This window comes from Dendrobates tinctorius, unplaced genomic scaffold, assembly GCF_039654945.1.
Source record: "Dendrobates tinctorius isolate UK_male_01 unplaced genomic scaffold, ASM3965494v1 ptg000162l, whole genome shotgun sequence".
Classification (NCBI taxonomy): Eukaryota; Metazoa; Chordata; class Amphibia; order Anura; family Dendrobatidae; genus Dendrobates; species Dendrobates tinctorius.
The window spans coordinates 25,822,311-25,849,828 of record NW_027361829.1 but is presented as its reverse complement, the minus strand read 5'-3'; the positions used below and the strand labels follow the sequence as shown (position 1 = coordinate 25,849,828).

Below are 27,518 nucleotides of genomic sequence, written 5' to 3'. Positions count from 1 at the left end.
CCACTTGGTGCAACAGCTCTCCAAGGTGTGCGCACTCCTTTTCAGATGCAGACTAACGAGAAGATCTAAATTGATGCAGGTGTTAGTTTTGGGAATGAAAATTTACAGGGTGATTCCATAATTTGTCTTATAGAAACTATCTTCAGTAACAGTCGTTTATCTGCTGAGGTTCTCCTCCACTATTAGGGTCACTCAGTTGTAATCAAGGAGCTGGTTGGGGCTCACTCAGAAATTTCGCCCCCCTACTGAAACAAAACCTTAGCTACGCCTTTGCTGGGAGTAATCCAACCCCTGGCAGCACCGCAGCATCGTTGCCACCAGGACAGAAGGCGTTTTTTAGTGTATTTCTTAGTTTTCAGGAGGGCAGCGATGGCCCAAATCCGCGCAGTGGTCACAAAATCCTCCAGGCTCCGCTCTTCACACCTGCGAGGCTCCAGCCTGGGTAGGGACACGTCGCGCCCTGGTGGTGGAGCACCTGACCCGTTTCCGTTTCTACTGTGGGAGCAGCCGCTGACACCAATGATACGTGCCAGCACTAAACATGGCGGACACAGCCTCACTTAGCAACTCTTCAATGAGGCGTTCACAGCTAGACGGGGGTGTGTCAGTACTAGATTCTGATTGGTTGCCGGTAAGAGCAGGCGGAGCATAGGTTTGGTAGTCGTTATCATTAAGCAACAGGCCTTCGTCCCGCCTTTCCCCTCTGCGGTGACGCATCTCCCAGAGGAGCAGCGCCCATCATGCCGAACATCAAGATCTTCAGCGGGAGCTCCCACCAGGATTTGTCCCAGAAAATCGCGGACCGCCTGGGGCTGGAGCTGGGGCGAGTGGTCACCAAGAAGTTCAGCAACCAGGAGACGTGGTAAGATGCCGGTGTCTACACAATGGCCGGCGGTGCGGCGAGCGACTGCTAGAGGGGTCAGCGAGCACGGGGAGACCCACACAGCACTTGCTGCGGAGAGCGGCCGCACGTCTTCATGGGACTTGTAGTTTCATTGAGCTGCGGCTAATTGTAGAGGCGGCCGAGGAGACTCCCAGTCCCGGCATGCACCGCCGCAGATAGCGGAGACCCAGCGATAGACACGTGCGGTCTGCATCCTCCAGAACGGTGGGGGGCAGACATGGCGGGCTGGTGGGAAAAGCACTGCCCCCCAGGCTGGGACACGGGGACACACTCACCGCTGGTGGGAAAAGCACTGCCTCCCAGACTGGGGCAAAGGGGGCACACTCACCGCTGCTGGGAAAAGCACTGCCCACCCCAGACAGCACTGGGGGCGCACTCACCGCTGGTGGGAAAAGCACTGATTCCCAGACTGGGGCAAAGGGGGCACACTCACTGCTGGTGGGTAAAGCACTGCCATCCCCCCAGACTGGGGGCGCACTCACCGCTGATGGGAAAAGCACTGCCATCCCCCCAGACTGGGGGCGCACTCACCACTGATGGGAAAAGCACTGCCATCCCCCCAGACTGGGGGCGCACTCACCGCTGATGGGAAAAGCACTGCCATCCCCCCAGACTGGGGGCGCACTCACCGCTGATGGGAAAAGCACTGCCCCCCCAGACTGGGGGCGCACTCACCGCTGATGGTTAAAGCACTGCCCCCCAGACTGGGGGCGCACTCACCGCTGATGGGAAAAGCACTCCCCCCCAGACTGGGGGCGCACTCACCGCTGATGGCTGTGCTGAGGCGTCTAGCATCATCGTAGGTACGCTCCATGGCTACTGCTAGTTGTGTGAACAGGATCAGGGGTCTGCAATCCGTTTAGTTACCAGCCTCTCTGGTTTTCTGGTGGCTTAGCCTGGTCCTGCTATCCTGTGACCCATTCATAACACCTTACTTCCCTCTTTGCTCCCAGCTTGTGCTGTTATGTCCTGTGCAGGAGAGGTAAGGGTTAAGTCCCCCATAGTGCTCCCTCTGATCTGTGGCTTATCACATCCACTCCATAGCCTGCAGTAAGGATTCCCACCCCCTGCCTGTCACCACCTGCCCATATGTGATGTGGGTCTATGCATGTGGAGCACAGGTGGGGAACAACGTTTTCCAATGTTCCCAATTTATTGCTTCATCAACTGCTATTACGTGTTACGATAAGCTTCATTGTAACAAGTATTGTCCGGCTACATTCACACGACTGCAATATTTGTCCAAGTGCTGTCTGGGGAAAAAAACAATAAGGCTGTGTGCCCACGTAGCGATTTTTAAGCGTTTTTGATGCGATTTTCGGTGCGAAAACGCTGCGAAAACGTTTAAAAATCGTGTACAGAACGCCCCCCATGCATTCCTATGGCATTCTGCACATGCTGTGCTAATGCTGCGCTTTTTTCCGCGGCGGAATCGCATCGCGGAAAAATCGCAGCATGCTCATTCTTTTGTGCGGAATCGCAAAGAATTGCCGCGATTCTGCACCCATAGGAATGCATGAGAATCGCTGACTTCCCGCATGTGGCTATGCCCACCATGCGGGAAGTTAAGCGTCTCATGTGCGGTTGGTACCCACGGTGTGGAGGAGAGGAGACTGTCCTCCAGGCCCTGGGTACCATACCCCTGTAAAAAAAAGAATAAAGAATAAAAAATCGGGGTATATTTACCTTCCGGCGTCCCGCGCTGCATTCCCGGCCTAAGCGTTCCCTGTAATGCCTTGCGGCAAGGCCCTGTAATGACGTGGTCTCGCGAGATCGCTATAGCAACGCGAGACTACGTCATCACAGGTCTCGCAAGGCATTACTGGGAACGGGAGCATCGCTGAGACTGCGTGGGACGTCGGAAGGTAAATATACCCCGATTTTTTTTTTTTTTTTTTTTTTTTTTTTAATTTTTTTTTATCATTTTTAACATTTTATCTTTTACTATTGATGCCGCATAGGCGGCCTCAATAGTAAAAACCTGGTCACACTTGTCAAACACTATGTTTGATGAGTGTGACCAACCTGTCAATCACTTTCCAAGTGATGCTTCAAATCGCTTGGAAAGTGCTTGAATATCGCACGCGAAAATCGCGGTGAAATCGCGCGGAAAAAAACGTGCGATTTCTGGGAAGGAGTCCGGTTTTTAGTGAGCGTTTTAAAACGCTACGTGGTCACATAGCCTGAACCCGACCTCACACAGAGCACTAGGAGCAATGTTATGGAATTGGGCTATCCAGATTAGTCCGAAAATGTCTGTGTGAGAAATGTCAGAGCATGCATCGGTCTCTTCTGTATTTCAGATGACACTCGCTTGTTGAAGTCTATGGGTGTGCAAAAAAAAAAGGATCCCATGTGAATCCTCCGATTTTTAATAAATAATGATTTTTATATAGCATTAATATATTCTGCAGCGCTTTACAGTTTGCACACAGTATCATCACTGAAACCGATAGGGAATTTTGATTGTGAGCCCCATCGGTATGTCTGGAATGTGGGAGGACCCGGAGGAAACCCACGCAAACGGGGGAACATACAAACTCCTTGCAGATGTCCTTGGTGGGATTTGAACCCAGGGCCCCAGCTCTTCAGTGCTAACCACTGAGCCATCGTGCTGCACTTCCATTACTAACAATGGACACTGTATTTATGTAAATTTTATTCACTTCTGATGTATAAAAATGAATGCTATATGGTTGACAATACAGATAGAAAATTGTCTTTTTCTGGATCAAAATAACGATTTTTTTTTATATGCTAATTGATAAATATTATAAAGTGATAAATATTATGCATAATTAAAGGGTGATCTGAAACCGAAGGTGAATTTCATACTAAATTTAATTCAATAATCTAATTAATTTTCTAAAATATTTCAAACAAAAAATTTCCACCTTTCCCTCTACTTTTTTCTTTTCCCCTCCAATGACATTTTTTTTGAGAATCCCAGTGCAGTTTGGGACACTCACACGGGACATCACCAGGGGGCAGAGGCTGCTTTCTCCACCATGAAATAAAGTGTCACCTGTTTCACAGACTGGTCTGGTCCCTGCCTGGTTATCTCTTCTCCTTAGAGCCAGCAAGGGAGTGCACTGTCACTGTGCATTCAAAGGAATATAGCACAGAAAACGCATACTGAGTATGCGTCAGAATTTACAACCAACGCATTATCAGGTGAACAGGACTATCCGAGCCTCCAAAACAGACATCACTGATGACACCTCAATCGAGTATCCCAGCATGCACTGGTGACTCAAGCAAAATGTCATGGGACGTTAAAAAAAAAACAAAAAACAAAACAAGAAATCAGAATATAGAGGGTACATTAGGGATTTTTTCACTGAAGTATATTAGAAAACGAGATTAGATTATTACACTGAATAGATATACTTTTAATATGAAATTCACCTTTGGTTTCCGACTGCCCCTTTAAGTTCAGCCGATTGGTATGGCCCTCCACAGCAGTACCAGTTTGTCATGCGGCCCCTCGGGGAAATTAATTGTCCACCCCTGAGGTATTGGTACTTTTGGCAGTGTAGACAGGTGCCAAGTCCTGCTGGAGAATGAAATTTCCATCTCCAAAAAGCTTTTCAGCAGAGGGAAGCATGAAGTGCTCTAAACATTTCCTGGTAGATGGCTGCGCTGACTTTGGTCTTGATAAAACACAGTGGACCTACACCAGCAGATGACATGGCTCCTGAAACCATCACGGATTGTGTTAACTTCACAGTAGACCTCAATCAGCTTGGACTGTGTGCCTTTCCACTCTTCCTCCAGACTCTGGGACATTGAATTCCAAATGAAATGCAAAATTTACTCTCATCTGAAAAGAACAACTTGGACCAGTCCAGCAACAATCCAGTTCTGTTCTTTTTCTCTTTCGCCCAGGTAACGACGCTTCTGGTGTTGTTGATGGGTCATGAGTGGCTTAAGACCAGGGATGCGACACTTGTAGCCCATGTCCTGGATACATCTGTGTGGTGGCTCTTGAAGCAATGACTCCAGCAGCAGTCCACTCCTTGTGAATTTCCGCCAAATTTTTGAATGGCCTTTTCTTAATCCTTTCAAGGCTGAGTTTATCCAGGTTGATTGTGCACCTTTTTCTACCACACTTTTTCCTTCCACTCAACTTTCCATTAATATGCTTGGATACAGGACTCTGAACAGACAACTTCTTTAGCAAAAACCTTTTGTGGCTTACCCTCGTGGAGTGTGTCAGTGACTGCCTTGTGGACATTTGTCAAGTCAGCAGTCTTCCCCATGATTGTGGAGCTACTGAAACAAATTAAGGGACCCTTTTAAACACTTAGGAAGTCTTGAAAGGTGTTTTTTTGTTAATTATTCTAATTTATTGAGATAATGACTCTTGTTTTTTCTTTGGCTGTAAGTCATAATCCTCAGCAGTTTTGGCCGATACGAATTATGGCCACCGCCTTTCGGGGCTGATATACAGCATTCTATAATGCTGTATATCTTCCCCTAACCTGACCTGTAAGAGAAGAAAAATGTTATACTCATCTGCGGGGCGGTCCGGTCCGATGGGTGTCTCTTTTCTTGGTCTGGCACCTTCCATCTTCTTGCGATGCCGTCTTCCTTCTTGGTTCGTGTGGATGACGGGTTCCCTTTAACCGAAATAAACACTTGAAATCGATCACTTTGTTTGTAATGACTCTCTATAATATGAGATTCACTTTTTGTTTTGAAGAACTGAAATAAATTAACTTTTTGATATTCTAATTTTGTGAGAAACACCTGTACATGTGACTGGTGTAATATCTGATATCTGTAGATCTGTATATTACATCCAGTATACTGGATAATATGTGATATAATATGAAGGTTAACAGGACTGATGATATATAGTATATATTTCAGTGAGTACACACATCTGATATTATGTCAGTTACACATTATCCTGTGTATAACATCTGATGTCTAGACAGGGTCGGTCTGGCCTGGTGTGGTGGTGGGAAAAACCCGGTGGGCCCTTGCAGGAGAGGGGAGAAAACTTATTTAAAAAAAAGTTGCGGGCCCTTTAAAAGCGCATGCACGCTGCTTGACAGCTGGGATGCCCATACAGTGGTGAGCAGGGCCAGGGAGCAGGAAAATAGCCGAGGTCGCACGCACAGCGACGTCACAGGCAGGGCCAGCAGCTGCCTAGGGCCCCCAGCTAACGGCACATCACGCAGTCGCTTTGGGGCCCCTGTGAGGCAGAGGGGCCCGCCTGCCCCCAGCGCCGACTCCCCCTGCTGCCGCATTGAATTATAGCAGCGTCATAGACGCCGATACAGTTCACAGCAATGATGGAGGAGAGAGTCAGCTGACGCTCCCTCTCCCATCATTCCCTGCTCTGCCTCTGACACGCAGCGGGTGCATCGCTCACTCACTGTGTGCCACGCAGAGCAGGAGACAGGAGCAGGGAGTAGCGTGGGCACGAGGAGAAGGTGAGGAGTGTGTTTTTTTTTTAAATGTAACACTGACTGTGGGGTCATTCCCGGGGTGGGGGAGATGCTGTATACCATGTGGGGCTGTGCTGTATTATATACCATGTGGGGCTATGTTATATACTTTGTGGGTGTGTTATATACCATTTGGGGGAGATGTGTACCATGTGGGGCTGTGCTGTATACCATGGTGCTGTATTATATACCATGTGGGACTGTGTTATATACTTTGTGGCTGTTATATACCATGGGGGAGGCTGTTATATAATATGGGGGCTACATTATATTCTCAGGGGAGGTGGGCTGTATTCTATTTGGCGCTACATTATATTCTATGGGGAGGCTGTATTATATTTATTATATTCTATGGGGGGTGATCACATCATACTGTGAGGGGGCTACATTACTATATGAGGAGGCTACATTGTATTCTATGGGGGGCTAGATTATATTGTACGGGGGCTCTATTATGAGAGGGTTACATTATATTCTATTGGGGCTGCATTATGCTATATGCGGAGGGCTACATTGTATTCTATGGAGGAGTTACATTATACTATATAAGGGGCTGCCATATATTCTATGGAAAGGCTGCATTATACTATGAGGGGTGCTGCATTATATTCTGTGGGGTGGCTACATTATGCTCTAAGGGGGGGGGCTGCATTATATTCTATGGGGGGTTACATTATATTGTATGGCGGGTTACATTATATTGTATGGCGGGGCTGTATTCTCTGGGGTGGCTCATGTTCTAAGGGGTGGCTGCATTATACTATATGAAGAACTATGGGGTGCATTATACTATGGGAAGTGAATTGTACTACATGGATGACTATGGCGGTGTATTATACTACTCGTATATGGAGGACTATGGGGCACATTATATTATATGGAGGACTATGGGGTGTAAACTGTAGATGTGCTGCTGATAACATGATACTGTATGGGGACAGATTGATCCATTAGTGATTGTTCTGATCCCATCATTCTTTCTCAGATGGTGGAAAGAGGCCGGGAAACAAGTGTTGAAGGACTTCAATATTGTCGATCACACTCATTTAGCGTCCTGAACTCACCGCATGTAAATACAATCAAAATGCTTCTGTGTCGTGCAATATGTTAGCTTTTGGGGCCCCATTTTAAACTTTGCCTATGGCCCCACTTTGCCTAAAACCAGCCCTGCTCATATACATGACATGATGCAGCATCACAGATCACAATCTCTGCCAGTGCCTCCTATATAAGATACACACACACACCACACTCTTATATGGCCATATGTCATATGAGGCCTGTATACCGACCGTACAGACCGCACTATCATCCTCCTGTATGCCGTACATAGGCAGAGAGTGTGGTCTGTACAGTATCTAAGAGGGCGACAGTCTGTATGTCTTTTAGGGGCCTGAAAGTAGGCTGACAGTCTGTATGTCTTATAGGGGGTCTAATAGGAGGCCGACAGTCTGTATGTCTTAAAGGAGGCCTAATAGGAGGCTGAAAGCCTGTAAGTCATATACGAGGCCAATATGCCGTACATACTGCAATATCGGCATCCTATATACTGTAATACCACACTCTAAGCCTCTTATAGAAAGTATCTATTATAGGAGACTGAGAGCGCGGTCTGTATGTGATATAGGATGCCAAGAGTTCAGTCTGTATGATATATAGGAGGCTGAGAGTGCGGTTTGTACGATATATAGGAGGCTGAGAGCGTTCTCTTTTGCACACTGTACAGCTTGATAAAAGGCACATGTTTTTGTGGGAGAGGCCAAAAAATTAACACGTAATAAAACAGTTTATGGTAGCCATAGGGTGGGCCCCTAGAGTCAATTCACCTGGTGGGCCCTAGGCACCCCAGTCCGACCCTGTGTCTAGACACATAGGTTATGTCACCTGCAGACAGTGTGCCCAGAACTCGGGTGACGCGCTGCCTTCTGGATTCTCATCATTCAGCGAGATAACAGATGCGGCTGCAGACTCTGAGCGGGTCCCAGACTGTTCCGATGAGGTTGAGGCCATGACATCACTTCTGATTACTTCTAGCCTGGAGTTCCTGGTGGCGTTGCACTCTAATTCCAGTGTAGTTGAGAGACTTTGCAGAGAAGGGGAAGTTGTACCGGGAGAGTTCCCTGTATCCCCCAACAGGACTGGCTGTGCGAAGGACAGCTGATTGTGCCCTATTGGTTTATGGAGTCGTTGCAGATTCCGCTTGCTGGATCTTGGGGGTCAGCAAAACCGAGGCCCGGCTGTCCCACTACTTCTATTCACTGAAAATTGGGAATATGTTGCCAACTGCTGCCTCTCCGGTATCACGTATTAGAGTAGGGAAATCGGGACCTGCTCCCTCTGATAGTTATCGATGAGCCTTTTCAGAGGATTGCTGTGGACATCGTTGGTCCGCTGACCATTGCCAGCAGCTCTGGAACGCTTCATCCTTACTGTGGTGTTACTGGGTACCTGGAAGCTGTGGATCTGTCCTCAGGGCCAGATAAGGTGGCAGATGCCCTTCTCTCCATATTTTCCAGGGAGATTCTTACTGATCAGGGGACTCTGTTCATGTCTCTTTTAATGGGAGCCCTCTGTGAGAAAATGCATGTGCAGCACCTGGTATCAAGCTCGTACCACCCAACAAACCAATAGTTTGCATATGAGAAAAGAGAGGAAACAACGCGGACGGCACCGCTGTTACCATTTAACTTGTAGTGGTGTGCGGTATCCGGAGCTCTCAGTGCTGGCAGCTGCGGGTGCTGGTCTGGGAATCCACAACGCTGATTATATCAAAGAAGAAAAGAAGACCGCACTCCTGGAGCTGGTGGAAATAGTGTAGGATTTATTGGCACATGTTATACATGTCGTACATGTTATACATATCACTCCCCCGGCCGACATGTATAACATGTGCCAATAAATCCTACACTATTTCCACCAGCTCCAGGAGTGCGGTCTTCTTTTCTTCTTGGATAAGACCAATAGTTTGGGTAAACGATTCAGTGGTACCCTCAAACAGATGCTGGTTGAGTCCCGTGGTACTACCCACACCTGCTGTTTGCTTATGGGGGAGGTAAAACAGACCTTAACGGGGTTCCTCCCCTCTTCAAGCTTCTGTACGGCAGATTAGTCCACGGGCCCCTTGGTCTGGCAAGGGAATTCTGGATAGAGGAGCTGAACACTCCCGATTTGTCAATCAAGTATGTTATGCGGCTTTGTGACAAAATGCAGTCAATAACGCAGTGACTTCCAGATGCAGGGAGGTGGGATACCCTGAAGGCTATTGTCAGGTCCTCCGCCGCACCCCATGATGGCTACTGTCTGATAGCCTGTGAACAGACCTGCTCCGATTAGCCTACAGGCACTTTAACCCTGCACTCAAATTTACAATGGCATGAGGTTAAAGCCCAGGACTAAGTGCCGAAAATGTATGTCCCCTGGCTGCCATGTGCTTTTGAAGGTCCACAGATATTTGTACTTGAAGCCCACAACACACACATACTGTACATACATTATAGATGAGGGCATGTCCAGGGCCTCGATGGCACCTGTGAAAATAGCTGCTGTCCTCGTATAGTGAATGGTCAGTGTCACCAGGGCACATCTGAATATGGATTTTTCATTAACGCTTATGCCTTAGTCTAATTTCTCCCTTTTGAGAGTCTGGAATTTTTCTTGGACCTAATGTTGGTTTTGGTGTTTGCACCTGTATTTGGACACCGACCACCCTAAGATGATCGGAAAGTTCTGTTAACCTGTGAGGATTGGATTCTTATGCAAGTTTTTGCTGACATTTTCGGCAGCTGGTGACATACCTGCATTTCCCGCATGTACTGATAACTTTCTTTAAACCGTTGATTGACATTTAGACAGAAACAAAATCCTACATCAGGCATAGCCTCGGCACTCCATTAACCCCTTCCCGAGATATGCTGTACATGTACTGCTCTACGCGAGCTGCATTTGCGCAAATAGAAGTATACTTGTCACTACAATGGCAGTTTGCAATTTTCGCCCGGCAACATTGTGTTCCCCACACCACCATTTTGCATTTTCTGATTCCCCTATATGGTCACTGGGCCTAATGATAGTTATATTTATGGGGTCTGATATATTGGACACAGTTACATATTGGGGTCTTCTTGGGAGGTGTTCCATCTCTGTGGGAGAAGTTGGTGATGTTTGGGGGCATGTAACCTGCATTTTCTGACTGGCACTTTATTACTATTATTATATGCATTTTTGGTAAGATTTTGAATAAATATTTTGCTATTTTTATTTGCATTTTCATTGCTTGCTCTGTTTTTTTTCTCTTGTATATACAAGTTTGTTTGGAGCTTATGCTATTGGTACAGGATTCTGGGCAGTATCCCCCCATTTCCGTGGTACCGTATTATGTCTATGGGGCTCTTTTTGCCATTGTGTTCAAAAGAGCAGCCTCGTAAGACACTCCCTGCAGCATAGGCGGTCCCTGCAGGAAGATAGGCACAGGATGGTGAACCACCCCAGCAGCAGCAACCAATGACACAGAGCAAGGAGGTGTGACCCTTCATTCTGGCGGAGTTGACGTTCTGGCAGCCATTCTACCCAACAGAGGAGGAGCTCTGGCATGGTGGATAAATCTCTAGCCTCCAGGGGCCCATCAGTGGATCCCATTTCTCCTAAACTAGTACCCGCAGATATGTCTGATTTGGCGAGTGATCTTTGTGAAAGATCACTTTGTGATTGGGGTCTGACTTTTTTTTTTTTTTTTTTTTTTACTTATTTAGGGGTAAAAATGCTTGGCTAAGAACAAGCACAGGAGTTGCCCAATTTGTAACGAGGATTTACCTGTCACCTGGGGGAAAAAAAAGACTAGAAATCATGCATAGAGCAGGTGCTATATGAGGAGACTCTAAATGTCACCTCCGAGTTAAGATCTGTAATCAGGATGGAGGGGGGTATTATCAAGTGACAGAAGACCAGCAGGAGATGCCCTGAATCTGGGACCAATGGTTTAGAGGAAGAACCGAGAGACTTTGGTTTGTCGGACTCTTCATCTTGAAGAAATGGGAGAGCGCTTTTTTTCTATTAGAAGAAATAGATGGTCTGGTCAAGGCTGTAAGGACCATGATGGGAGTGATGGACCCTAGTCCAGAAAAAATAGTGCAGGATGTTATGTTTGGGGTACTTGGACAGCAGAAACGTAGGTCATACCCTCTTAATGAGAATATACAATCTCTAATTAAGAAGGAATGGCATAGACCTGAAAGAAAACTGTTCTGTGACATCCCTCAAAGGGAAATATCCTTTTGATGATCTAGCATCCATGTCCAGGGATAAAGCAAAAAAGTTAGATATAGCTGTTGCTAAGGCTTCCAGGAAACTTGTCCTTCCCTTTTGAGTATTATTTGGAAAGGGGGAAACACAAAGTGCAAATAGGGTCTTATCCCACAAATTGGACGAGAGAATCTCCAAGAAAACTGCTCACCTGGTGATGTTGAATAAAAGACATATATAGATGTCGGCTGCTGCAGATCTACGGGCCGGTCAACAACCATATGAAGAGATATAATGTGTAGGAAATGTGGATTAAGTGATAGAGGGAATATGGGATTATTGAGGGATCCTCTAGGTAAAAGAGCAGGTTCCTTCCTTAAGGGTGCCTGGGAAGCTTCAGGGAGGCAATTTAAGACCTGCTATGGCAGCAGCCTGCACAGCTAGGTCTTTAATGATATGGTTAGACCAATTTGAGAAGCTGCTCTGTGATGGGGTACCTAGGAATAAGATACTAGAGTCCATTCCCTTAATGCATGGGGCTGCGGCTTCCCTGGCTGACTCATCAGCTGATTCAGTTAGAATGGGGACCAGATCTGCAGATTTCTCTAATGCAGCCCTAGAGCCGTGCACACCACGCTGCCACCAGCCACGCTTTACTCAGAGTTAATTAAGAGGGTCCATGACAAACCCCAAATTAGTAGCGATTACCTAAAAAAGGCGCCTAGCTCGTGTCTTAGAGCATGGAGACATAGCTAATACTTTTACGATTTATTCCCAAAAGGGCAGTGATTATACAGATAAAAGTTGCTATAAAGTTGAGACATTACATATGTACAAATATAAAACAAAGTAGATGAAAGAAGAAAGTACACTTACATGTGGTCAGTTGGTGTTAGGCAACCCATGTGGCTGGGAGAAGGCGGAGCCACACGTCTCCACTCATCTGGGTTCTGGTCAGCATGGACTCTGTAGCTCCAACTGACTGGAATTTGCTAGGGAATACCCATAGACTAGGGTCAGTGACATCACCAAAAGGGGCAGTCTGGAGAGGGTCAGCCCCCTACTCTTGGATTTAGAATCAAACTACAAAACTTAATATAACTGTATCTCGTAGGAGGAAGTTCGCACAAACACGCACATGGTATCATTCTTTGTAGTTTGATTACAACAATTCAAAACCAAATATGCAGTAGTTCTGACACACCGTTTAGAAGGAATCCATATCTCAGTCTCTGAAGGTCCGAGAATCGTGAGACTTAGGGTTTTAGAAAGTTGGCTTCGATGCCTACGCAATGATATGATTATATCTCTGAGGTGTATGCTTTTCACAATATGACCTGTTTTAATACTTCCCATAGCTGCATTCAAACCCCTGGTTTTAAACCAAGACATGCTCTCCACTCCGCTTAATTAACATTCCTAGCTCACAGAAAATCATCGGTGTCCTGTTACCAGCAGGCAGAGGGGGAAGGTAGGATGCTGCAAGCTGTGTGACAAGCTACAATGTCCTCAGAAGATTAGCAATGGGAGATTCTAGAAAGTTCTGCAAAATCTTATCTTGCATTACTTCAACATACAGATCTCACAGACATTTTACATTACACATACAAACAAAATCAAAGTTATGTTCTATCCCCTGTGAAGGTGATTTTCTGTTCGGGTCAACATTAGATGACATTCTAGAGAAAGCAGGGGATAAGAAAAAGATTTCCCAACCTGCCTATTGATACATGTAAGAAGTCTTTTCGGAGTAAAAAAAATTTACGTAGAAGACCCCCGAGAGAGCAAAACAGATGCAAAGAGGGTCCATCTTTGGAGGCTCCTCTCAGGATAGGAAGCCCACACAGTGATGGTCTTTCCCAAGCGGGGGTGGGAGATTATCCCTCTTTCTCCCAGCCTTGGAAAAGATTTCCAGGAGTTTCTGGATACTGAGCCTAATAAAGTCAGGCCTAAAGACAGAATTCCTCTCATACCCAGTCCAAAACTTCGTGTTAACTCCTCTACGGTCCCCTCCAGAGAAACAATAGGCCTTGGAACACGAAGTGTTGAATCTAGTGGACAAAGCTGTCCTCCAGGAGATTCCCCCCCCAGGAAAAAAAACAAGGATTCTACTCCCCATTGTTTCTGGTGAAGAAACCAGACGGATCCTTAAGAACCATAATAAACCTGAAAAACAAAACCAGTCACTAAGGAATCAAACTTTCAAAATGAAGTAAATAAAAACAACAAAATCTTGTTTCTAAATTGCTTTATGACATTCCTGGACCTGAGGGATGTGTATTATCACATTCCCATACATAAAGACTCTTAGAAGTTCCTCAGGGTAGCGGTCTCCATAACTGGGGAAGACCAGATGTTTTTTGGTACAGAGCCCTTCCTTTCTGCTTGGCAGTGGCCACTCAAGTGTTTACCAAGCTGGTGGTGGAAGCAATAGCATACCTGAGGGAATAGGACATCTTGATTTGTCCCTTACTGGATGACTTCCTAGTAACACTGCAAAGCTCAACTGAAGAGAGTTACGACCTCTTTAATAAACTTAGGATGAGTCTTAAACTTAAAAAAAAAAAAATCAAAGATCGAGCCAAAAAGGGTACAGGAGCCCCTGGGGCTTATACTAGACTCCCAAAAAGCAGAAGTGTCGCCTCCCAGCAGACAAAAGGGGAAAACAATTATGGGTCAGGTGTTGAGGGCATCGCAATACTCATCCATGGCATTGAGGAAAGCTGTGTCCCTGTTAGGTTCTCTTATCTCCTGTATGCCAGTAGTTCAGTGGGCCCAAATACACACCAGGGATCTTCAGTGGGACATCTTAAGAAATCAGGTCTCTCTAAAGGGCCAATTAGAAGGACACATGACTCTGTTTTCAAAAACTGTTAATTCCCTGGATTCATGTGAAAAAAAGGAAATTTGTCCAAAGGAGTTCTTTGGGTAACCACAGTGATGCGAATCGTCACCACAGATGGGGGGGGGGGGTTCATCTGAACAGAACTGCTCAGCGAGTCTGGACAGGGAAGCAGAAATTGATTCCTCAAACAGGAGAGAACTGTAAGGCTGTGTGCAGCGTCGGACTGGCCCACCGGAGAACCGGAGGATTCTCCGGTGGGCCCTGGCATCTGGTGGGCCCTGGCACCTGCAGGCATACAGGGCCAGCAGTTGCCTAGGGCCCCCGCTGCTCCAGGGGCCCCCAGCCAGTGGTGTGTCGCACACCATGCAGCTGCTATGGGGGCCCCTGCCAGCGGAGCAGCAGCGGGTGTCAGGAGGCAGGAGCCCCTGTCCCCGCTGCTAAAGAGAAATGAATATTCACTGCGAAGCAGTGAATATCATTTCAGGTCTCCACCCCCAGAGGCCCCGCCCCCAGCCCAGTAAGCCGCTCTGCATCAGGGCCGGCGCCGCCCTCAGTCCTCTCTGCTCCTGACTCACAGCCAGTGCGCGATGACGTCACTACATCGCGCACCCGCTGTGTGTCTGGCAGAGGGGGCAGCTCCTGACACTGAAGCCGGGATCAGCGTGGGAGCGAGGAGGAGAGGTGAGTATTGTGTGTTTTTTTTTTTTTTTTTTTTTTTTTTTTTATATCTCTCTCACTCTCTCTGTCTCCTATCTATCTATCTATCTATCTATCTATCTCTCTTATATCTATCTTTCTATCTATATCTATCTATCTCTATCTATTATCTATATCTATCTATTTCTATATCTATCTCTATCTATCGCTCTATCTTTATATCTATCTTTCTATCTCTACATCTATCTATCTATCTATCTATCTATCTATCTCTATATCTTTCTATTATGTCTATCTATCTTACTCTATCTCTATATCTATTATCTCTATATTTATTATCTATCTAGCTACCATCTATATCTATCTATCTTTATATATATCTCTATCTAATATCTATATCTATCTATCTCTATACCTATCTATCTATTTATCTATCCGTTATCTATCTCTATATCTTTTCTCTGTATCTATCTATCTCTATATCTATATCTCTCGCTATCTATCGCTCTATCTCTATATCTCTCTATAGCCATCTATATATCTATCTCTCTGTATATCTATCTATCGCTCTATCTCTATATCTTTCTATCTATATATCTATCTATCTTTCTCTATATCTTTTCTCTGTATCTATCTCTCTCTATATCTATATCTATCTCTATATATATATATCTATTATCTCTATATCTATATCTATTTCTCTCTATATCTATCTATCTATTTATCTCTATCTCTATATCTATCTCTCTGTATATCTATCTATCTTTCTATCTCTATATCTATCTATCTCTATCTATTATCTATATCTCTATCTATCTATCTATAGCTCTATATCTATCTTTCTATCACTACATCTATATATCTATCTTGCTATCTATCTCTATATCTATCTATATCTATATCTATCTATTATGTCTATCTATCTAGCTATCTCTATTATCTATATCTACCTATCTCTATATCTTTCTATCTTACTCTCTCTATATCTATCTGTTATCTCTATATTTATTATCTATCTTTATCTATATCTATTATCTATATCTATATCTATCTCTCTCTCTATATCTCTCTCTCTATCTCTATCTATCTTTATATCTATATCTATCTATTATCTCTATATCTATCTACCTCTATATCTACCTCTATATCTACCTCTATATCTACCTCTATATCTACCTCTATATCTACCTCTATATCTACCTCTATATCTATATTACCTCTATATCTATCTATATATTATCTCTATATCTATCTCTATATCTATATCGATCTCTTTATCTATATCTATCTCTTTATCTATCTATCTTTCTATCTAACACTATATCTCTGTATCTATCTCTATATCTCTGTATCTATCTATCTCTATCTCTCTCTAATTATCTATCTATCTATTGATCTATCCATCTATCTCTATATCTATCTCTATATCTATCTATTATCTCTATTATCTATATCTATCCATCTATCTATCTAGCTATCTCTATCTATCTCTATATCTCTCTATATCTGTCTATCTTTCTAACTCTATATCTATCTATCTCTATACATATCTCTATATCTAGCTATTATCTCTTTATCTATCTCTATATCTATCTCTATATCTATTATCTATATCTATCTATCTCTATATATATCTCTATATCTATTTTTATTTATAGCCATCTATCTATATATATTTATCTCTATATCTATCTATATATGTCTATATTATTATTATTATTATTATTATTATTATTATTATTATTATTATTATTATTATTATTATTATTATTATTATTATTATTATTATTATTATTATTATTATTATTATTATTATTATTATTATTATTATTATTATTATTATTATTATTATTATTATTATTATTATTATTATATCTGTATATCTCTATCTATTATCTATCTATTATGTATCTCTATCTATATATCTATCTCTATATCTTTCTATCTATAGCTATCTATCTCTATATCTATCTATCTATCCATTATTTTCTATCTATATCTATCTACCTATCGATCTATCTATCTATATTTCTTTCTATATCTATCTTTATATCTATCTCTATCTATCTCTATCTATCTCTATGAATCTTTCTATCTATATCTATCCATTATCTACTTTCTATCCATTATCTACTATCTATCTCTATATCTATCTATTTCTACATCTATCTTTCTATCTATATCTATCTAACTCTATATCTATATAGCATTATACCCTATGAGGGGGTGCATTATTCCCTATGAGGGGGCAGTATTATACCCTATGAGGGGGCAGCATTATACCCTATGAGGAGGCAGCATTATACCCTATGAGGAGGGCAGCATTATTCCCTATGAGGGGGGCAGCATTATTCCCTATGAGGGGGGCAGTATTATACCCTATGAGGGGGGCAGTATTATACCCTATGAGGGGGGCAGTATTATACCCTATGAGGGGGGCAGTATTATACCCTATGAGGGGGGCAGTATTATACCCTATGAGGGGGTGCATTATACCCTATGAGGGGGGCAGTATTATACCCTATGAGGGGGGCAGTATTATACCCTATGAGGGGGTGCATTATACCCTATGAGGGGGTGCATTATACCCTATGAGGAGGCAGCATTATACCCTATGAGGGGGGCAGTATTATATTCTATGAGGGGGGCAGTATTATATTCTATGAGGGGGGCAGTATTATATTCTATGAGGGGGGCAGTATTATATTCTATGAGATGGCTGCATTATATTCTATGAGATGGCTGTATTATACTATGTGAGGGGGCTGCTTTATATTCTATGAGGGGGCTACCCCAACTCCTGCTACATAATTAAGACATGTACAACCTTATATTATACCCGGATATTAGCGTGTTTTACCGCATAATTGGTGGTCTGGTATTTAACTCTATGCAGCTACATAGTGGGCCCCAAGAATGATTTTCTCTGGTGGGCCCAAGGTGTTCCAGTCCGACGCTGGCTGTGTGCCCACGTTGCTTTTTTTGTCTTTCCGCCACGTTTTTACTGCAGCGGGAACGCTTAAACACATTCCCATGAAATCCTATGGGATTCCGCAGTTGCTGTGCCCATGCTGTGGATTTTACAGCTGCAGAATCACATAGCGGTAAAATCCGCAGCATGTCCAATATTTCTGAGGAATCGCAGCGATTCCGCCGCCATAGGATTGCGTTGAAACGCTCACTTTACGCATGTGGATATGCCCACCATGCGTAAAGTGAGCGCTTCATGTGCGGATGGTACCCAGGGTCTAGAGGAGAGGCTCCATGCCCTGGGTACCATATCCCTGTAAAAAACAGAATTAAAATAAAGATATATTTACCCTCTGTCATCCCACCTCTCAGCCACGCTACCAGCATCTTCTGTTCCCAGGGATGCATTGCACAAATGACCTCTGATGACGTAGCGGTCTCGCGTGATGCTACGTCATCAGAGGTCATTGTCGCAAGGCATCCCTGGGAACGGAAGTTGCCAGCAGCGTCACTGAGAGACGGGATGACTCCAGGGTCCGACAGAAGGTGAGTATATCTCTATTTTTTAAAAAAAATTTTATTTTATTATTTTTAACATTCTATCTTTTACTATTGATTCTGCATAGGCAGCATTAATAGTAAAAAGTTGGTCACACTTGTCAAGCACTATGCTTGACAAGTGTAACCAACCTGTCAATCACTTTTCCAAGTGATGCTTCAAATCGCTTGGAAAAGCGCAAGCATTCTGCAAGCTAAACGCTTGTTTTGCGGGAAAACGCATGCGTTTTACCCGCGGCGGGGAGTTGCGCAAATGCTGCGGACATTTCCGCAGCATTTCTGCAATGTGGGCACTGAGTCTTAGCAGTCAGACACGCTTTGATGGAGGTCTTGGATTCCCTTCAGGGTCAGCATGTGCGTGCACTATTTTCGTACAACCAGGTAGTGGTAACCTATCTCAACTAACAGGGCGGCTCCAGGTTGGGTCCCTTGATTGCTATAACAGCCCAGATTTTCTGGATGGCAGAGCAATTTCCTTTTTTGAACGGCGCTCCACATAAGGGGTATAAAACTAAACGCATATTTCTTGAGCTGCACTCCGTTGAAACAAGGCGAATGGGTTCTAAAATGGTCCATTTTCAAGCAGATCATAGAGATGTGGGGTATCCCAGTTATAGATCTTTGCCAACAGCGAGGACAAGAGGGTAGATTCCTTTTGCTCCATAGATCCCAGAGGGAACCCTCAGACTCTGGCTGCCTTCTTGATTCCATGGAATCACAGCCTGTTCTCTACCTTTTACCCCCTGGTTATCTGGATTCTGGTGGTCCTAAGGTAAATGAGGGAGAACAGGGCAAGGGTAATCATGATAGCCCCCTTCTGGCCAAAAAGAACTTGGTTCTCCATCCTGAGGATGATGTCTATCACTGTCCCATGAGTACTACCAAGAGTTCTGGCTCTTCTCTCCCAGGGGCCGATATATCATCCTCAGGGAGCAAATTTACACTTAATAGTGTGGAATTTGAGAGGGCTCTTTTGAAGGACAGAGGTTTTTTCCCAGATTTGGTTTCTACCCTTTTCCAAAGTAGGAAAGTTAGAAAAAATTCCTATCCACCTCAGGGGTGAGAGTCCAGGATGGGATTCCAATCATGGCCATCCTGGAATTTTTACAGAAGGGATTACAGCAAGGCTTTGCCCCTAGCACCTTAAAGGTTCAGATGGCCGCATTAGGAGACCTGTATAATCATGATGTGGCAGGCAGTTATTGGGTGGTTAGATTCATTAGAGCCTCCGCCAAATCTAGGCCCACTGCTAAAATCCACTTCCCTTATTATTCTATCTCTTAAGACAGTTCTTCTAGTGACATTGACATCAGTCTGCAGGGTGAGCGATATTCAGGCCCTGTCTGCAGGCCCCCCTTCACTCAAATTTTAGAGGATAGGGTAATTGTGAAACCTGACCCTGCCTACTTGCCTTAAGGTAGTGTCTTGCTTCCATATGTCCCAAAAAGTAGTCCTCACTTCCTTTTTGCTCCAACCCCAAGAACGCAAAAGAGGGAAGTTTTCATATGTTAGACCTAAGAAGGTGTCTAGTTCAGTACCTAGGCTCAAGGCTTTAAAAAGCACTTTTGCAAGGTGGATAAGGGATGTGATCTCATTAGCGTACTCGTCCAGTGGAGTGATTGAGAGCGGTGGCAACCTCCTGGGCGGAAGAGTCGGAGGTCTCCATAAAACAGATCTGTAAGGCTGCTGCTTGGTCATCTCCTTCTACCTTTTACAATCAGTATCGGCTGCACCTAGCCTCTTCTGATCTAACCTTTGGGAGAAGCACTCTACAGGCTTTGGTCTCTCCTTAAGATACAATTCTCTGCAATTATCTCTGTGGTGCTGTCATGGAGGACGGAGAAAGACCTTTACTTACTGGTAATGGGATTTCTTAGAGCCCGTTACTGGTAAGTAACTCTTTCTTCACTGCCCAGCAGGGTGAATTTGATTTAAATCACGATTTAAATCACTAGTCAGTAAGGCTTGATTTAAATCAGTGATTTAAATCAAAGTTTCTACCTAAACTAGTTCTTGCTACTTTAACATGCAAGTAGATGAAGATTTTTAGAATCACTTTTTATATTACTTTTTTCTCCCCAGTTTAATGGGTTAATCATTCATATTTGGACACCACTGTTCTGTTGTACTTAGGAAGGAGAAAAATAATCCTGACCTTAATAACAATTTAAATTGATTTATTCAACTGAAACAATAACAACATTACAGCATAAGTTATTTGCTTAAACAAACATCCATGTTTGTTAACTAATTTGGCTAAACAAAATATATATATATATATATATATATATATTTTAAGAAACTTAGACTGTCAGCCCAGCCGACACATGAAAAACTTAAATACTACTGTCCCTGCTGTCCTCTGTAGCTCACTTGTCGTCATCTTCATCATCTTCTTCTTTGTTCCTATTCATAATCTGGAAAAGAAAAACAAGCTTTCCTGCTTTATTGGGTCCCAACCGATTTCTCAATTTAGAATGAATGAGTCCAAAGGAAGAGAATATTCTTTCAACGCTTGCAGAAGAAGCTACTGCTGTTAAAAGTGAAATCATTACTTGAACAGTCTCTAAATCCAAGCGCTTAAGTGACTTCCACCAGTTTACTGGTGTGACCTTCCTTAAAATATCTTCAGCAAACATATATTTCTTGAATGGTTCCCCCTTAGCTCTGAAGTTTATTATAGTTGGCATTAAAGATGGATGATTGCTGGATACCCATGTCATAGCTAACTCCTCTTCCTCAGCACTTAGGTTTTGACCCTGATATTGGATATTGACAATATTTGCCAAAAAATGAGCTGGAGTCAGTGCTTGTCCCATTCATTTGTATACTGCTTGTAATTTAATTCTGTCCATGTGTAGTTCTGTTTTTAAGTGTTCACTCAGTTCCTTCCAAATTTCAACAGCATCCGCAATAAAACAGCTATTTTTCTGAATTTTGTTTAAAGCTTGAGAGATGGGTTTCAGGAAGCTCATCATATACATAGTAACATACCATATTTTCCGCTTTGTAAGACGCACTTTTTTTCCCCCAAAATTGAGGGGAAAAAGGGGGTGCGTCTTACAAAGAGGATATACATTTGCGCTGCCACTGAGGGTACTTGCCGCGGCACTCTGTGCCCTGATGCTGCCGCTGCGCTGTCCGCCACCGCCGCGCTCCTGTCCCCCGGTGGTTTCTTCCGCCCCACCGCCGCCGCCGCCCTCTGTCCCGTTCAGCGTGGGGGGGTCTCTGTCGCTCCATGCCTGCTTTCTTCCTGGAAAATGGCCGCCGCGCATGCGCAGACGGACATCTCGGCACTGAAATCTCGGGAGATGAGATTTCAGCGCTGAAATCTCATCTCCCGAGATTTCAGTGCCGAGATGTCCGTCTGCGCATGCGCGGCGGCCATTTTCCAGGAAGAAAGCAGGCATGGAGCGACAGAGACCCCCCCACGCTGAACGGGACAGAGCGCGGCGGCGGCGGTGGGGCGGAAGAAACCACCGGGGGACAGGAGCGCGGCGGTGGCGGACAGCGCAGCGGCAGCATCAGGGCACAGAGTGCCACGGCAAGTACCCTCAGAACGGGACAGAGCGCGGCGATGGCGGCAAACACCGGGGGATAGGAGCGTGGCGGTAAGAACCGGGGGACAGAGCGTGGTGGTGGCGGTAAGAACCGGGGGAGAGCGCGGCGGTGGTGGCAAGCAGGCACCGGGGGACAGCGTGGCGGTGGTGGCAAGCACTGGGGGACAGAGTGCGGCGGTGGTGGCAAGCAGGCACTGGGGGACAGAGCGTGGCGGTGGTGGCAAGCATCAGGGGACAGAGGGCGGCGGCAGTAACAGGCACCGGCAGCGGCACGCTGCACATCAAAACACCCCCTCATCCCAGCAGCAATGTTCCACTCCGGCCTCCTCCATCACCACCCCTGGTAAGCAATAAGACGCATGGATTATAAGATGCACCACCATTTTATTAAAAATAAAGTTTTTTCCTATTTTTCTCCTCAAAATTTGGGGTGCGTCTTATAATCCGGAGCGTCTTATAAAGCGAAAAATACGGTAGTTATTAAGGTTGAAGGGAGACTTTAAGTCCATCTAGTTCAACCCATATCCTATCCTAACTTGCCCTAACATGTTGATCCAGAGGAAGGCAAAAAAACCCCATGTGGCAACAGTAAGCTTCACATTGGGGAAAAAAATTCCTTCCCGACTCCTCATACGGCAATCAGACTAGCTCCCTGGATCAACGCAATATTAAGGAGACTAGTGTATATACCCTGTAATATTATACTTTTCAAGAAAGGCATCCAGTCCCTTCTTAAATTTTAGTAGTGAATCACTCATTACAACATCATATGGCAGAGAGTTCCATAGTCTCACTGCTCTCTTAAGCCCAACATTTCTCTTAAGCCCAATGTTGAGGATTTTGGCCGTGACAGTGCCATCTATTTTATCTCGATTTTCTTCACAAAGTGTCATCAGAATAGGCAAGTTTTTGATATACTGCTCAAAACAGTCCACCACAGAGTTCCATCTAACATCTTGTGGGAGCGTTAGCTTGGTTCCACCCATCCTTTTCAGAGCTGCTGCAGCAAAATGATTATTACGGAAGTATTTAGCAATTTCAACAACATTAGCCTTTATTTCTGGAACACTTAAGTCTTTGGCTAAGAGGTGCAGCAAATGAGCACTGCAACCATATGTTATTAGCAGCTTTGTATTCCCTCCCTGCTCTTCTAAATCTCTTCTCATCTTGGATACGTTTGCAGCATTGTCAGTGACCAAACTGCGTACTAGACATTTGAATTTTTGTTCACATGTTGTTATAGCTTTTACTGCCACTTCTTGTAAGTATTCTGCTGTGTGTGCATTTCCTGACGTATCAGTTGTTTGTGCAAGGAAGACTTTACCTTCTTCTGTTGTTATACAAGCACATACAATAGGATCATTGTGGACATTACTCCACCCATCAATACTTAGGTTAACAATTTTACCCTCCAGAGCTGTTGCACATTGCTCCATTTCTCTGTCATACACTTGATCCAGCAGTTTCCCTGCAACATCAGCTCTGCTGGGTGGACTGTATCCTGGTCTCAGTGACTGAACCATATTAATGAAATGTGGGTTCTCAGTCAGACGGAAAGAGTTCGTTGCATAAATAAACTGGGCAATTTTTTCATCAATCAACTCTTTTTCTAATCTGCTAGTTCTTATCACAAACCTATCTATGGTGGTTCCAGGAGGTAAAGGTTTTTTCTTCCTTTTGGGTGATGGTGATATGTGGCTGTGGGTGTCTGATGATGATGATGATGCTGCTGCTGCTAATGAAGCACTATCCTGGATGGATAACTCTGAAACTGTAGAACAGGATGATGGTGATCTTGGAGGTGGATAGTTTACAGAATCCATGAATTCCCCTAAACAAAAAAAGTCAATGCTGTTATTTTATTGTTTATACAATTTCTGCTTATTGTACACAACACATCCCTGCCCCAAAAGGAATATTTGTTTTTCTTCATAACTGTACCAAATGACAGTAACATGCAGTAATAATAAGAAATATAATTTTTCTCACACATGACAGTTCAGTCTTTAGAAATAGGATTCAATAAAAATGTTTACCAACCTGAAGATCCTGCCTGTTCAGAAGTGTTTCTTTGGTCATCTTCATCACCGCACTTCTCATGATGTTGCCTCATTCGCGCCACCAGGCCTTGCATCTTTGTTGCATCGTTTGCATTTTGCACGCATGCCTGCCTTACCGATAGGCGAAGGAGCTTCATTAAAATATTCCCAAACTGGGTCTCTTTTACGGCCTGCTGCCATTATAAGGAAAGAATGTAATAAACCTCAGATCGTACACACAAACAGATCCAGACTTGTCTGTCTGTGGCTATGCTGTACTATTGTGCTCAAAGTTTCACTTTCATTTTCTTGTCTGCTTGCCCTTCCTCCTCCTCACACTTAGATTCACATTCTTCTTGTGTTGTGCAGATCTATTCCACTCCAAACAATCAAACATATTGTCTAACTTCTTGGACTTGGCACTGAAGGGGTTGATTCTGTATTCATAGGTTTGTAGAACAATAGGATTAAGGTCTTTTTCTCAACTCTGTTCATGTTGTAACATTTTTACCGTGAAGAAGAGGCAGGGACCTCTGCGGAGTCAAATTCAGTTTTGAGAACTGCGTAAGTAAAGCGAGCGTCTGTGATAATATAGGAGAGAAACTGCCCACTAATCCTACAGAAACCTCTGCAAGAGCATGGCATTGTGAATGTTACACATATACAGCCTTTATTCTACGGAGTTAAACAACTCAGCTTTATCTCATGATGGAAGAACCTTTGGATGGTAAAAGATTTTCCTCAAAAAGCAGTTTATTGAAAAAAATCCGATTTAAATAAAAAAAATCCAATTTTTTTTTTTTTTAAAAAAAAACCATTGATTTTTATCCACCCTGCTGCCCAGTAGTATAAAATTGTGTCACACACTTGTGGTGTCAATATGATTACTGCACCCCTAGATGAATTCATTGAGAAGTTTAGTTTGTAAAATGGGGTCACATATGGGGGTTCTGCTCACCTCAGGGGCTCTGCCAGTGGAACATGGCACCCACAAACAAGTGTAGCAAAATCTGCACTGTAACATGGCGCTACATATGGGGTAACTGAACTCTGGAGAAACTGCGCAACAAATTTTGAGGTCCATTTTGCTTTGTTACCCTTGTGAAAATAAAAAAAAATTGGGGGCAAAAAAAAATTGTAGGAAAATGTTTTTTTTTCTTTCCATCCCCTCACAGCTTAATGTTATAAACTTCTGTGAAGCACCTGGGGGTTCAAAGTGCTCGATACACATTTAGATAAGTTCCCTGAGGGGTCTAGTTTCCAAAATGGTGACACTTGTGGGGGTCTTCCACAGTTTAGGCACATCAGGGGCACGCCAAACGTGACATGGCATCTGCTAATGATTCCAGGAAATTATCCATTCTAAGTCAAATGGCGCTGCTTACCTTCTGAGCCCTGCCGTGCACTCAGAGTGATTTCCCCCACATATGGGGTATCGACATGCTCAGGAGAAATTACCCAACAAATTGTGATTCATTTTCTCCTGTTACCTTAGTGAAAGTAAAAAAAAAAAAAAGGTTTAAAGGAATTTTTTTTGTGGAAAAAAAATTGAATGTTCATTTTTTCCTTCCACATTGCTTCAGAACCTGTGAAGCCCCTGAAGGGTTAATAACTTCTTGAAATTGGTTTTGAGCACATTGAGGGGTGCAGTTTCTAGAATGGTGTCACTTTTGGGTATTTTCTGATATAATGACTCACTTCAAATGTGAGGTGGTCCCTAAAAAATGGTTTTGTAAATTTTGTTGTAAAAAATGAGAAATTACTGGTCAACTTTTAACCCTTATAACTTCCTAACACAAAATTTTTTAAAAAAATTGTGCTGATGTAAAGTAGACATGTGGGAAATGTTAGTTAACCATTTTGTGCAATATGACTCTGATTTAAGGGCATAAAAGTTAAGTTTGAAAATTGCTAAACTAATTTTTCTGCTAATTTCCTTTTTTTTTTTTTCACAAACCAAGTCATATCAAAGAAACTTTACCAGTAACATGAAGTACAATGTGTCACAAAGAAACTTTCTCAGAATCCGTAAAATCCGTTGAAGCGTTCAAGTTATGACCTCATAAAGTGACACTGTTCAAAATTGTAAAAATTGGCCCGTTCAGCAAGGTGAAAACAGGCTTTGGGGCAAAGGGGTCAGTAACCACAGCCCAAGCCTCTGTAAGGATTGCACATTGGATTTCTTGCACTTTTAAAGTGTTGGTTTTACACCTAAAATTGTCAACTAATGCAGCACAAAACCCCATTGTGGAGTGAATGAATTTACAATATGTGGCGGTGCAGTCGTCGCTGGGCTACCATGCATTCACGCAGAGTAGCCATCTGGCCCTTCAGTGTCAGCATGTGGAGATCAGTTAAGATGAAGTATTAAACAGGGCTGTGAAGTTGGAAGTGGTGTCCATTTTAGTGAAGTCGGTATAAAATAGATCCTAACACATTGGGGGCAGTAGTACAAGGCAGAATGTGCTGTAAATGTTTCCATAATAATCTGGGAAAGTTCTGAAATGTCTGTTCTGTTCCTGATCTCAGGATCTCGGCTGTTGGTCTAGATCCGGGGTCTCAAACTCGGCAGAGTAAATGGGCGGCACATAAAAAAAAAAATTTGAGCTGAGGGGCCGCATTCCTTTCAAACTTAATACACCTCGTACACACACGGCTCGGCTCCGTACACCTCGTACACACACGGCTCGGCTCCGTACACCTCGTACACACACGGCTCGGCTCCGTACACCTCGTACACACACGGCTCGGCTCCGTACACCTCGTACACACACGGCTCGGCTCCGTACACCTCGTACACACACGGCTCGGCTCCGTTCTGTCCACTCCGCACACCTCGTACACACACGGATCTGCTCCGTTCTGTCCACTCCGCACACCTCGTACACACACGGCTCTGTTCCGCACGGCTCAGCTACATCCACCCTGTAAACCCCTCCTGACCCCACACAGAAACTTTACCTCATCCAGCACCATGACAACCAGCACGCACAGACAGCAGTATCTTGCATACACGGAGACCCCTGATCATGTGACCCCTGACTCCTCCCCCCTCCTGTTACCTCATCCTTGGTCCTGTGCAGAGTGTGAACACAACAGCCATCGTTGATCGCACGCCCCTGAATGCATGCCTTCCCCCTGCCTCAGGGAGTGAGTCATGTGGTGCACAGCGGGCCGCAGATGCTTGCCTCAGGGGCCGCATGTGGCCCTCGGGCTTCGTGTGAGAGATCTGGTTTAGATGAATCTGTGCTGCACTTTGTCCACGCTCAGTAGTGACTGGGGCTGTGG

The 27,518-nt window shown here is 44.2% G+C and overlaps 1 protein-coding gene across 1 annotated transcript in view; it reads left to right on the top strand.

Moving 5' to 3' along the window:
- The first annotated feature begins 651 nt into the window (after positions 1-651).
- Positions 652-27,518, top strand: part of LOC141052675 (ribose-phosphate pyrophosphokinase 1) — a 69,481-nt gene continuing 42,614 nt past the window's right edge. The window contains exon 1 of the mRNA XM_073549923.1: positions 652-862. Within this exon, the coding sequence (XP_073406024.1) occupies positions 741-862 (122 nt within the window). The 5' untranslated portion in view covers positions 652-740. The remainder of the gene's footprint in view (positions 863-27,518) is intronic.